Genomic DNA, 12,955 nt, shown 5'->3' with positions numbered 1-12,955 from the left:
AAAAACCCCCCTTTGCCCCCCGGGCAGAGGAGGGATTTTGGTTTTTCCCCCTCAGGGTTGTTCTGGGGTTAAATTTTTTCCATATTTAAAAAAAAAAAAAACCGGGTTTATCAGAAAATAGGGCCGTAAAAAAAGCGCCACAACTGGAAAAAAAAAAATGTTAAAATAAGCAACAAAAAAAAAAATTTAAAAAAAAACCCCCCCCGGAAATGAAGAAAATGTGTTAAAAAAGTTAAAACAAAACTAAAAAGAAAAAAAAAAAAAAACTTTTTAAAAAAGGTATAAAAAATTGGAAATGGACAACAAAAGTTTTTTTTTTCATTGTTGAGGGGAAAGGGCAAAAAAAGGGGTTAAAGTGATTGACATTTATGAAAAAAAACAGAAGTTTCCCCATAGACAACATAATGAATAGTGGCATCAGAACACTTTAAACATCCTTAAAAAAAAGCCCAAAAAAAAAAATAAAACACCTTTTAAAGAAATTTTTCCCCCAAAAAAGAAAAAGGGGGATATTTTACAGGTGGGAAATGCAATCCCAGGTAATTTTGGAAAAAAAATTTTCATGAAACGCCTTGATTTTTCGGTTTTGGCCTACTAAATGTTTTGATCTGAATACCTTGTCAGCCTTTCAGCCCCTAGAAAAAAAAAAGTGTTTTAGGGGAATTTACAGGGGAAAAAAAATGATGCCCGGGGGAAAACCCCCAAATGAATGTTAATAAAGTACAAGTTTTGGGGGCAAACCTTTTTCATTAATGGGGGGCCCCTTTTTTTCATGATATTTTTTATGGGTTAATGAAGGCATCAAAAGAAAAGGGGAAAGAATAAATGTGGAAAAAGGGTTTTTAAAAAAAAATGGGAAAATAAAGGGAAAAAAAGGGGTTATTTAGGTTTTTTCAAGGAGCCCCCCTTTGCCTTTTTAGCTTTGAATGTTGGGGAAAAATTTTAGGTTTAAACCTCTTTAAAAAATCAAGAGGGTTTCCAAAAGGGGGCAAAAAATTATCAGAGCAAAAGGGGGGTAATTTGAAAAAACAAATATAAAAACGGTTTTTATTATTTAAAACTTTTTGTTAAATAAAGGGGGCAAAAGGAAATTCTTAATAGTTTTTTGTTAATGAGCATTTTCAAAGTAAAATCATGAAAAAAAAAGAAAAAAAAGTGGGTTTAGAAGGGTTTCCAAACTTTTGGCCCTTTTCTGGAAATAAAAAAATTTAAAAAAAAAAAATACCCCTTACCCAATCCGGGCTGAACCAAAACAGGGGTAGGAATTAAAAGGGGTTTTCCGGGACGAATCCCACCTGTCTAAAATTCAGGGGAACAGCGGGAAAAAACCCCTTGAGCCTTTTTAACAGATAAAAATAGAAAATTCGGGACTCCCCAATCAGCCTAAACTTTGGTTTTTCTACCAAGGCGGGTCACCGGCCCTATTCCCCCCTTTGTGATGAACCCTTTCCCTTCTTTTTTCACACAAAACAAATCCTTTGCCTTTCCCCCGGTCTTGCCAGCGGGGGGTTCCCGAAAACCCCCCCCCTTGGTTGGGGGAAGTCAGTGGACTACGTTTTTACAACAGCCTGGTTGGGGGTCCCCGCTGACGGCCCCCCGATCTGGGGTTTCCCGGGGACTTTCCTCCCCACTGCCTTTTACCCCCCAGCACTTCGCCATAAATTTAGCCAATTGACCTTTCTGCAAAGGCGGCAAGTTGGGTTTGGGGGGTTTCTTTTGTTTCATTAATTTTATACTTGTCGACGTCTCCAGGAAATTTTTAAAGGGTTCACCTTTCCCTTTTTTGGGGGTAATTTAAAAGGGAGAGTGAAAGTAAACATACAAAAAAATCTGCAATTATTTTTATAATTGGGGGCAGTGATGTTTTTAAAAACCCTAAAAAGTGAAAATTCCCAAACCCTTCTCTGGGTTCCCGCTTCTTAAGAAAAAATGCCCAATTTTTTTTGTCATATAGTTACTGAATCATTGTAAAAATAATTTTTTGAAATTTTTGGGCTTTTCCAAAAAAAAAAAAGATATTTGGGAAAAAATGTGGACTGTACCCCCATAAGATTTATCCCTGTTCCCAAATATTTCCCCAAAATGCATATTTCGTTTTTTCAAAAAGGGAAGTCATTATTACACCCTAATGAATGTTCCGGGGTTTTTATCTCCTTTACCAGTCGGAGTCCCTAGTCCGAGACCCTTTGCTTTAACTTTTATGATTAACCAGAAAGAATTAAAATTAAAAATTTGGTTTTGCTCTTAGGGGTGCAAAATATGGAAACTGGCCCATGGTTTCCCCCCCTAAACCCGAGGGCGAAAAAATAAGGGTGTGCGTAACCCCTTATCTACACTGCTGTGGCCCCTGTTTTAGGGGGAAAATTAAATTTTTTTTTGATGCTGCCTTTTGAGTAACCGCCCCTACTTTGGGACCAGGAAAGTTTCCCGGGGAAAAAAAAGGGGGTGTCATGGGAAAAAAGTTTCTGTGTAACGAAGGGAGGGGGGAAAAACCCCGGGGAGAGGAGATGCCCAAACAAAAATTTTTCGGTTTTTTGCAATTTTTTAGAAATACCCGATTGCAAACCCCATTTTAATTGGGAAAAAAATGCCTCAATTCATGCCCCCCCTAAGCAGTTTATTTATGACATATACAACAACATCACAATAAAAGTCTTAAGGGTTTAAAGGGGATTTCAAAACAGGGGAACCCGGAATAAGGTTTGGGCAAATCCCAAAAAGTTAAATTCAAATAGAATTAGAAAAAAAGATATTTCTGGATGACGAATTCTGTGTCAGTGTTAAATAAAATATTACTCTCCTTCTTCCTATCACTCCTGTCATGCAATCTATGATCATAAAACCAATACCTAAAAAACACAACATCGCTGATAATAGCTAGAAAGCTTCTTGCTGATGATCAATAAAGATCAAAACTTCCTTATAACATACGAGATATGCTGGGATAGCAGATAAGAAACTATGTAAAAATTATATGTTCTGTATGTCAGTTGGCCAACAGCCACGCCAAAGGTCAAATAAACTCTTACACACCTAGCTAACACAACACACACTATAGCAAGGTCGGTGTGTGAAACAATGTGAAGTCAGGGAAAGTAAATGTACCAAGTGTACATCATGTTATAGGCTACGAAACTGTCACTTCAACTTAAAAAATACTTACACTTTCTGCGTCAACATAAGTTTATCTAAATATGAACATACGGTATGCTGCTTGAAAAACCTGTGACAGCTCTGATGATAAAACAGTAAATTAAGTTAAATAGGCAAATGTGAAATGCAGGTTGGCTAGACTGAAACTCAGCTCGGAAACCGCCAGTTACATGCGACCACTGTTGGAGCCTTGTAGCTAGCTTAGGTAAACCAAGCCAAGAGCATTAAGCTAAGTAATGTAATGTTACATTTATTATTAAAAAAGAAAAGGACCCCACACAACAGTTAGCTGGTCCGTTGTTAATGCACCACAGCGGGGAGCATGAACATAAACGCTGTCTTAATATCTGTGCACAACTTACATTACTATATTTTTATATCAGCGAAGTTGTAGAAACTTTGACTACTCACCTCCAGTGTACTGGACGCAGGTGTCCACAACCACATGAGTCAGCTCATAAAGTAACTTACCGCGGGGGGGCAGTGAGCACCGTGTATGGTGGAAGTTAACCGTAATGTTTGATGTTGCCCGCGAAATGAAGGCGCACACACACTTTTCCTACAATTGTTTTCACTTCCAGGCAGCAGCTACTTTCAGTAACCTTCTTTAACTGTCTAACGCTAAGTCAATAACATTTAGGAAATACAAGGGCCACTACAATCACTACAACGACGAACTATACCGTAATCTCCATAGTTTTGAGGAATATTCCTAGAACCTATACATTTGCTATTACGGTAAGAAGGAGCGTTACCATGGAATTTACGGAAATACATGCTGAAAAGCAGCAGCGGAGGCTCCAAGTGGGTAGCATTGTTTGCCGATAAAAGTAGAATATGAGCAATTTAGGAGTTTGTTTTGGCTCTGGGTGACGTATTTTTTTCGTTACATGTTTTTTGGTAAGTGGGTGTTATATGGTATTTGTGAAGCCGATTTAAAACGTTACAACACTGTTGTGATGGTTGTAGCAATCGTGACTGGCTGGAGTTCCTCGAAGTGAAAATCCGAGTTGTGCCACTGCCATCAGAGTATGTTGTGGAAATTAGATTGTGAAACAGTTAGTAGTAGGCTTACTCTACTATCTGTCTCCAGAATTAGCTATCTAAAGCCAGCGCCAAACAGGCTAAGGATGCTTTGACTTGGGTAGATTAGATGCCTATGAAGGAAGGGAGTGTGTTATCAGAACAAGAGACAGTGGTGTCCGTATTAATCTCTAATCCCAGTTTTGACGTTTCCATTAGGTGTAGTGCTAAATCTGCGACAGACGACAAGATACGCAACTCTTCTCCGCACTGGAGATGGATGCAGGGCAAAGATATGAGTTGTGAATATGCTTCGGAGGAGAAAAAAATCACAATGCTTTTTCTTCCAACTATACGATAACGTCTCTGTTGTTTCACAGCTTTTCTGTTCTTCCTAGCAGGAAATGCAGCAGACGAGCAGACTTTCCACATCAAGGATGTCAACATGCAGAATATGAAAATATCCTGATATTTTGAACTACCTGCAATCTTCACCAATATACTTTTCTCCTAAAGGACAACATGAACAGAAGGACACACTGTAGTGAAGACAACCTAAAGCAATAGAACATTTAAAGGGAAAAAAAAGGAAATGGACAATTTATGAAGATGGTACTGTCTGCCTGCTTCTAGACCTGTGCAGTGTTGTACTCCGGTTTGTACAGTAAATCTAGACCAAATAGACTTGTATTGCCACCATTAAGTACCAGCATATTGCAAGTGTAAAGAAAAACAGCCAGAAGCAAGGAGTGAATAGACTGTGAAGCTTTGTGGTTTGCAGAATCCGCCCCTGAAGATGCTCCAGACTAGTAACTACTCCCTGGTGCTGCTGATCCAGCTGACACTGTTGGCCTATGACCTCTTCGTCAACTCCTTCAGTGAACTCCTGAGGGCAGCGCCTGTCATCCAACTAGTGCTTTTCATGTGAGTCACTGAACTGTATGCATGCTGATATGATTATTGATTTAACATCAGTCAATTATTGTCCGACCAGAAACAACAGGACAATTGATCTCCTGTATGCTAATGTGAGGGATGCATACAGAGCGACTCCCCTCCCCCCACTGGGGAAGTCTGATCACAACCTGGTTCATCTACAGCCACTGTACACCCCCCTGGTCCAAAAACAGCCGGTGACAACTCGCAACAGCAGGAGGTGGTCCCCTGAGATGGAAAGTGCCCTGAGAGACTGCTACAACACCACAGACTGGGATGTGCTGATCGACCCGCATGGTGAGGACATAGAGGGGATGACACACTGTCTGACGGACTACCTGAACTTTTGTGCAGACGTGGTCTCCCCTATCAAGACCGTCCGATGTTACCCTAACAACAAGCCATGGGTAACACAGGAGGTCAAGGCTGTCCTCAACAAGAAGAAGGCTGCCTTCAGGAGCAGGGACAGGGAAGCCATGAAGGCAGCACAGCGGGAGGTGAAACATTGTGTGAGGGAAGCTAAGGACAGCTACAGGAGAAGGTGGAGCAGAAGCTGAGGGAAAAACAACATGAGGGAGGTCTGGGAAGGTGTGAGGACCATCACAGGTCACAACACAAGACCAGAACAACAGGGGGGACAATGGAGAGGGCCAAGGAGCTGAATAACTTTTTCAACAGTTAACCAGCCCTTGCCCCCCCTGCCCCCACCCTCACCCCAGCAATGTTCCCTTCCCTCCACACACCTCCCCCCTGACACCACCACATCCCAGTCTACACACCTCCCCCCCAGCACCACAATAATACCCCCCTCCTCCTCCTCAATACAATCCCGCCCCACATCACCACGGACCAGGTCAGAGAGCAGCTGAGGAAGCTCCGGCCCAGGAAAGCAGCAGGCCCGGTAAAGTGTGTCCGAGACTGCTGAAGACCTGCGCAGCAGAACTGGGGGAGCCGCTCCAACGGATCTTCAACTTAGCCTGCAGCTAGGGAGAGTGCCCACCCTTTGGAAGACATCCTGCATCGTTCCGGTTCCCAAGAAGAACAGGCCCAGCGAGCTGAATGACTTCCGACCGGTGGCGCTCACTTCACACCTGATGAAGACGTTGGAGCGGCTCTTCCTCAGCCTCCTCAGACCCCAGGTACAGCACGCCCAGGACCTCCTGCAGTTTGCGTACCAGCCAGATGTTGTGTGGAGGACGCCATCCTCTACCTGTTACACCGGGTCCACTCCCATCTGGATAAGGGGAATGGCACAGTGAGGGTCCTCTCTTGGACTTCTCCAGTGCCTTTAATACCATCCGGGCCCCCTATACTCCAGGACAAACTGATCAGGATGGGAGTGGACCCCTATCTGGTGGACTGGATCAGAGACTACCTCACCGACAGGCCCAGTACGTCAGGCTGAAGGACATCATGTCTGACACTGTGGTCAGCAGCACTGGAGCCCCCCAGGGCACAGTGCTGGCCCCTCTTCTCTTCACCCTGTACACCTCGGACTTCTGTTACAACTCAGAGCTGTGTCACATACAGAAGTACGCAGATGACACAGCCATCGTTGGGTGTATCAGGGGGGACAGGGAGGAGGAGTATCGGAGTCTGGTGGGGGACTTTGCTCTCTGGTGTCGCACTAACTGCCTACAGCTCAACACCTCTAAAACAAAGGAGCTGGTCGTTGATTTTGGGAGGTCCAGACCAAAACCGCAACCAGTCCTGTTGGAGGGAGTTGAGGTGGAGGCAGTCCAATCATACAAATACCTCGGGCTGTGGCTGGACAACAAACTGGACTGGACAACAAACAGCAGCCACCTGTACAGGAAGACACAGAGCCGGCTGTACTTCCTGAGGAGGCTGCGCTCCTTTAACATCTGCAGCAAACTGCTGTGGATGTTTCTACCAGTCTGTGGTCACCAGTGTCCTCTTCTACACTGTGGTGTGCTGGGGGGGCAGCATATCAAAGAGGACACCCACAGGCTGGACAAACTGATCAGCGGGCCGGCTCTGTGGTCGGCATGAAGCTGGACTCACTGGTGACGGTGGCAGAGAAGAGGACATTGGACAAACTGCTGGCTATTACTGAAAATTCCAGCCACCCCCTGCACACCGTCATCAGCACCCAGAGGAGCCGGTTCAGTGGAAGGCTGCTCCTTCCCAAGTGCCGGACCAACAGACTCAAGGACTCCTTTGTCCCTCATGCCATCAGACTCTACAACTCCTCACTAGGGGGGAGGAGGAAATAGGGCAGAGAGGACAATACATACATACATACATACACACATACACACATACATACATACATATATACATACATACACACCACATACATCATATACATACAATATACATACTATATACATACTACATACATATATACATACATATATACATACATATATACATACATGCATACACAGTAAACATACATACATACATACACGCACACCTAGTCACTTTATCACTTCAATACTGGACTCAACACTGACACTTTAATAATAATTTATGTCTTTGTTTGTTTTATTTGACAAATGTTCTTATTGTTGTTATTATCATTATTGTTATTTTGTTGTCTTTATACTCTTTTCTTTTCTTTTTTTAATCTATTTTTTAATTTGTTCTTTCTTGCTAAAACTGGTGCTGGAATTTTCAATTTCCTTGCGGGAGTCATCCCAAAAGGATAAATAAAGAGAAGTCTAAGTCTAAGTCTAAGTCTAAGTCTAATTATTTAAAAAAATGTTATTCCAGCTGATTGATTTCATTCAAAAACAATTATTAACTTTACAATATTATCAAGTAAAAATATCAAACACTGTCTGGTTACATGTTCAAACATGCAGACTTTCTTTTTTTTTTTCACTTGATATTTATTATATTTTATGTCATACCATTACAAACTGGAATCTTTTGACATAAGTTGTGGCTCTCATTTGGCAGAGCTGGACTAAAAGTCTAATTAAAGCTTAAAATGGCAGTCATTTCTGATTAAAAACTCATCCCGCAGTTGAATAAAACAGCATTTAGAGGAGTTGCCAGAGATTCATATTATTCAGATGCTTACAGCCAATTTGACCTAACTCATACATTATTGTGGTTTATCATCCTTGGGGTTTTTGTTTTCTCGTCTGCTATTTTAGTAACTGGTCAGCATCAAAAAAACGTTCTGCAGTGCTTTAGCTGCTCTTATGTCTTTGCTATATTTTAGACCAACCATTTTTATCCCATTACTGCATCATTACAAAAGGTCCTGGTCAGTGAATGAAGCCTTGTCTTAACTAGAGCAATTTTTTTTGAGATGTCATCAGCATCCATATTCATTTTTATTTTTACAATACGACCTTTGTTTAGAAAACTTATAATGTAAAAGTCTTGCAAAATATCCTTTTCTCTGACTCAGTTTACACTTTACTGCTGCATGAATAAGTCATTTCAGGGACAGACTGCTCACTCAGAAACCAATATTCCCAAAAATATCAACCAGTAACATCTGTGTCTACAGCATCCAGGACATTGCCATCTTGTTCAACGTGATCATCATTCTGCTGATGATGTTCAACACCTACGTGTTCCAGGTTGGCCTGCTGTCCCTTCTGCTGGAGAGGTTCAGGGCTCTGCTGATATTGTCTGGTCTTTACCTGACGCTCAGCATCTGCTTCCACTGCTGGGTGTTGGTAAGCTTCGTCACACCAACACAGACACCTGCACGTCAACTCTGTGCAAACACTAAATCAAACTTACATTTTATCATCTAAATTTAATATTTATGTAACCAATGTCATCTTATATAAGAGTAGCTGTGGAGAATTTTGATCCATACAAACTACTCCTGATAATTATCTCTCTTTTTTTCTAGAACCTTAGATGGCTTGAGTCCAACAATTTTGTTTGGACTGATGGTCTTCAAGCTCTTTTTGTTTTCCAGAGAACAGGTCATTAGTTACTCAATTCAGAGATACATTTAACTTTTCACTTTCTGTAGTCATTGAGTAACTGTGCTTTTTTCTGTTAACAGTGGCAGTGTTGTATTACTACTTATACAAACGAACAGCAGAGTATATGGGAGACCCAAGGCTGTATGAGGACTCTCTGTGGCTGCGGGATGCCTTTGCCAGATGTCGTCAGTGAAGAAGAGACAGTTTCTGTTCTTTTTTAAAGATAATTTTTGGGGCATTTTATACCTTTTATTTGACAGGACAGACAAAGACATGACGCAAAAGGCCCCAGGTTGGAGTTGAACCCAGGCCCACTGCATCGCGGAGTAAACCTCTATATATGGATGCCCGTTCTACCAACTGAGCTATCTGAGCACCCAGAATAGACAATTTTAAGAATGACCTTAAAATGCTTTGCCAAAAAAGGCCCTTCTAACTCATCAACTCGGAATTTTTGACTATTTTTCCATTTAAAAAAAATAAAAATAAAAAAATAGCTCTGGATCTAGCCAAGTGTCAAACCAGTTTGTGTTTACTGGTTCTTTGTAGCCAAGAGGACAGACGTTTGTATTTGATTACAGTGGCAGGTAAACAAACCATTTCAGTATTGTATTAATTTAGGAAGATTGTGTCTGTTAATCTATGTGGCCTTTGTAAATCAATTTGAGTTGCAGATAGAATGCAACATATTAGAAATGTTCTGTTATTCCCCTGCAAAGGAGGAAACCTGTGCTTTTACATGGTCAATGTAATTTTAAATACGCCAATTTTCATGTGTATCCTGTTTTCTTTGAGTGGGGGAACTTTTTGAATTGTGTTCCGGCTGTTTTAATTAAATAATCCTTCTCTAATCCCAGTGTCATCCTTCATCACAAGGGTAGTCAGTATTATCCTGTAGACATGGTGAAACAGACTGCTCTATTTTTAACACAAAGATTAATCAGCGATTGGGGTTTTAGGCGCCACAAGTGAAACACACCATAAATAGTCTTCAGTGTGTCAAAATAACCTAATCTCAAGAATCCAACAGGTCCAGTTCCAGTCTCATCTAAATAAAACGGTTAATCAACCATTTCTACAATTGTTCAAATCTATTAGATCTGTATGCAGATATCAGGCTAAACAAAGAAAGACACCAAAAGTCGTACAAATCCCCTTTACTTGTGACAAGAAAACCAGAGTCCATATGATCCCAAAATGTTGTCAGTGCAGTCCAATTAAATCCAGTCCGTGTTGTGTTTCATGTCCTCCTGGAATGTGTAATATTCTTTTAAGTCAGTCACCCAAAACTGCAGGAAAACAAGGAGAGTGAAAAAAGTTAACCACTAAAAAAACTGTTTCAGTGACTAAAAATAAAACTAATAAAACTATCTTAATAATATTTCAAATGTACCTTCATACATAGATGCCAACCCAGAGTAATAAGAACAGCACACCGAAGCCCATGAAAAGTGAAGCCACGAGGGAGATCAGCAGCTCTTTGTAGACGTCCCGGGTGTATTTAGTTGATGTCACCTCATAGCTGATGAGAAATTAAGGGCTAGCCCATTTAAAATACAATCAACAGCAAAGTTCAGAGCTCTTTGATATGTCTAATGCCTCCTGCTGTGAGGCCAACTGGTCCACTACTATACACACTATAGTAAAACGTATTACTTATTTTCAGAAATAATGTAAACAAACATTTTACAGACTTAGATTTTGTCTTTGTCTTATTGTGGATTTCTAACTTTCTTATGGTTTACATTTTGATCAATGATTGTGCCTTTAAATGCTTTAATTCCTGTCCATCAACATGTACTGTATTATTATGAAGTCTCTATCTCATATCTACAAATAATTTAGAAAGAAAAATAACATAAATGCTTTGTTGTGTTAATTAACAATTCTTGCATGAACTTAATGTGGTTAATATTTCTTTCGACAGTATAGCCAAATTAGCTACCACTTGAATTGAGGATACAGCAAAGAGGGAAAACACCAAAAATACCTGCAATACTCCACTATTGTACACAATAACTGTGAGAACGCCCCAAGGCCCATAGGTTAAAGCTAAACCAGGAAGTATGTCTGTAAAGTGCCATGTTTGGATGTTTACAATGGACAATTTTATCATTCATTGAAATCTGTGTGAGCAACTGACTGCTCGAGTTTCTTGTCTCATCTTACTTAATTAACTCTGTAAGTGTTTGTGTTAATGTTATCCATTAAAGTCATTGGCTGAGCTATGGATCGTAAGTTGTAATTAACCGGATTCCTCATTTAAGCTTCACACTGTACTCAAATGAGAGGAAACAAATGGGTGCCTGGAGGGTTGCAAGAACAAATATTTAAAAACCTATGGTATGATTTTACTTATTGTGCTCCACGAGAAATGGCAAACCTTTGCTACTAACTTAGCTTGAAGTCAGATGGGCTACAGCATGTAAAGGCACCGATATGATCCTTAAAGTAATCTTGTACGGGGTCACTGCAGGTCGCTATTCTGCAGTGTCCTATTGACCCCTTCTGCATGTTACCCACATGCGTAGTATTATGTGGAACAAGCAGGGAAAGGATACACGAAGAACCAGGCAGTGAAGAACATGCCGATGGCCAGCAGGACGACAGTGAGGTGTGGGAACACAGCCGGGTTCACCGGGCTGGTGTATCTGGTCATAGCCTCGAGCTCCTGCAGCCACAGCAAAGAGTTCAGACACAATTAGGTTAGACAAAGTTAGCTACATCACCTCCATTACCGCCAAATTGTAGTTTAACTTCCTTCCAAATGTACCCGCGTCTAAAACGTTTAATTCGTGTTGAAAAAGTATTCATCTTGTTTAAATAGAGCGGCTGAATCAGTGAATTTGACATGAGAAGCTAACGTTGCTTTGCTAGTCTGCATTTACGTTGCTGCCCAAACGCACAATTTCACACCGAAAACGCATTGTTTTGCTGATGAAATAAACTGCATATCATTGTACATCACAGTTAGAACTTCTATAAACAAGATAAAGATGAGTAATTCTACCATTTTGCAATGAACCGGAGCTGCTGTTTAATTTGTGCGATCCAAGATGATAAGGCCACGTACCACTGACTATCACTTCCTGGTTTCTTTCGTGACGTACAGTTGACGTTTGCTTTGGGGTTTTGTAATCCTCAGTTTAGCCTCTCAGGCTTTTCCTCCCCATAGGCGCATATGGCACACAGGCTCAGGTTTGTTTTTTTATACACCCGTGAGGCTCAGGCGGGGATGTTAACGGGCTCAGTTAACAGGCAGAGACAGAGAAGCAAACAAGAACAACAAGATATGTTACAAGGGTGAGTGTAGTGTACCCCAACGCAAAACTGCATTTGGGAAGTTATCATTTTCTTGCAGTGCCATGACTCAATGGAATACTCTGCCAACAGCCATTGTTTCATGTAGTCCCCACGCCTTCTCACATCTTGCTAAGCGTTGGCTACAGCGTAAAAGATAAATGTTTTATTGGTTCGCTTGGTCCCTGTCTTGAATAATAGCAATTACAGATTTCAAATTATGACATGTTTTTGACTTCTTTTCATTTTTAAACATTGTATCTTTTTAACCACTGCTAGAATAGAATATTCATATGTCGACAAAGGGATAGATGCAGACATCGGAACGATCTCATGTGATCAAATGATTATATATTTCTTTGTTTGATAAAAAAGTAATACATTATACTTCATTTCAGGCTGAAAGGTACATTTACGGTAAAAAACGTCAGTATCCCTAACATGCAGACATTAAGAATGTCGGCTTGCATCTCGACAAGGAGCAATAGTTTTCATCTCTGAAGCGTTACAATCAAAAAAAAAATTCAATCAAATTTTTTACTAAGCATAATAGTATACAGCATTTTTTGACAAAGTCTTTGAAAATGCAAGGTAATATGGGCTAAAACGACAAAGTAGTA

At 40.8% G+C, this 12,955-nt stretch overlaps 2 protein-coding genes across 9 annotated transcripts; one reads left to right on the top strand and one right to left on the bottom strand.

Annotated features, from left to right (window-relative positions):
- Positions 1-3,806: 3,806 nt before the first annotated feature.
- Positions 3,807-9,440, top strand: tmem138 (transmembrane protein 138). Of its 8 annotated transcripts, XM_032524102.1 has the most exons (6): positions 3,808-4,053; positions 4,693-4,831; positions 4,958-5,100; positions 8,603-8,774; positions 8,957-9,032; positions 9,116-9,439. In XM_032524102.1, the coding sequence occupies exons 3-6, from the start codon at positions 4,973-4,975 to the stop codon at positions 9,226-9,228; spliced, it is 489 nt and encodes a 162-aa protein (XP_032379993.1). In that variant the 5' UTR covers positions 3,808-4,053; positions 4,693-4,831; positions 4,958-4,972; the 3' UTR covers positions 9,229-9,439. The 8 variants fall into 8 exon arrangements, with proteins under 8 accessions (XP_032379994.1, XP_032379993.1, XP_032379990.1 ...); XM_032524103.1 differs by lacking the exon at positions 4,693-4,831 and having other exon boundaries at positions 3,807-4,053; positions 9,116-9,440; XM_032524099.1 differs by having other exon boundaries at positions 3,809-4,038; positions 4,578-5,100.
- Positions 9,441-10,180: 740 nt separating this feature from the next.
- Positions 10,181-12,175, bottom strand: tmem258 (transmembrane protein 258). The gene is made up of 4 exons (XM_032524104.1): positions 12,046-12,175; positions 11,597-11,706; positions 10,429-10,557; positions 10,181-10,324 (listed from the first exon to the last, which is right to left on the bottom strand). The coding sequence occupies exons 1-3, from the start codon at positions 12,046-12,048 to the stop codon at positions 10,431-10,433; spliced, it is 240 nt and encodes a 79-aa protein (XP_032379995.1). The 5' UTR covers positions 12,049-12,175; the 3' UTR covers positions 10,181-10,324; positions 10,429-10,430.
- Between the last annotated feature and the right edge of the window lie 780 nt (positions 12,176-12,955).

The sequence above is a fragment of the Etheostoma spectabile genome, chromosome 8, assembly GCF_008692095.1.
Source record: "Etheostoma spectabile isolate EspeVRDwgs_2016 chromosome 8, UIUC_Espe_1.0, whole genome shotgun sequence".
In the NCBI taxonomy this organism is placed as follows: domain Eukaryota; kingdom Metazoa; phylum Chordata; class Actinopteri; order Perciformes; family Percidae; genus Etheostoma; species Etheostoma spectabile.
This window is presented reverse-complemented; position numbering and strand designations above follow the sequence as displayed.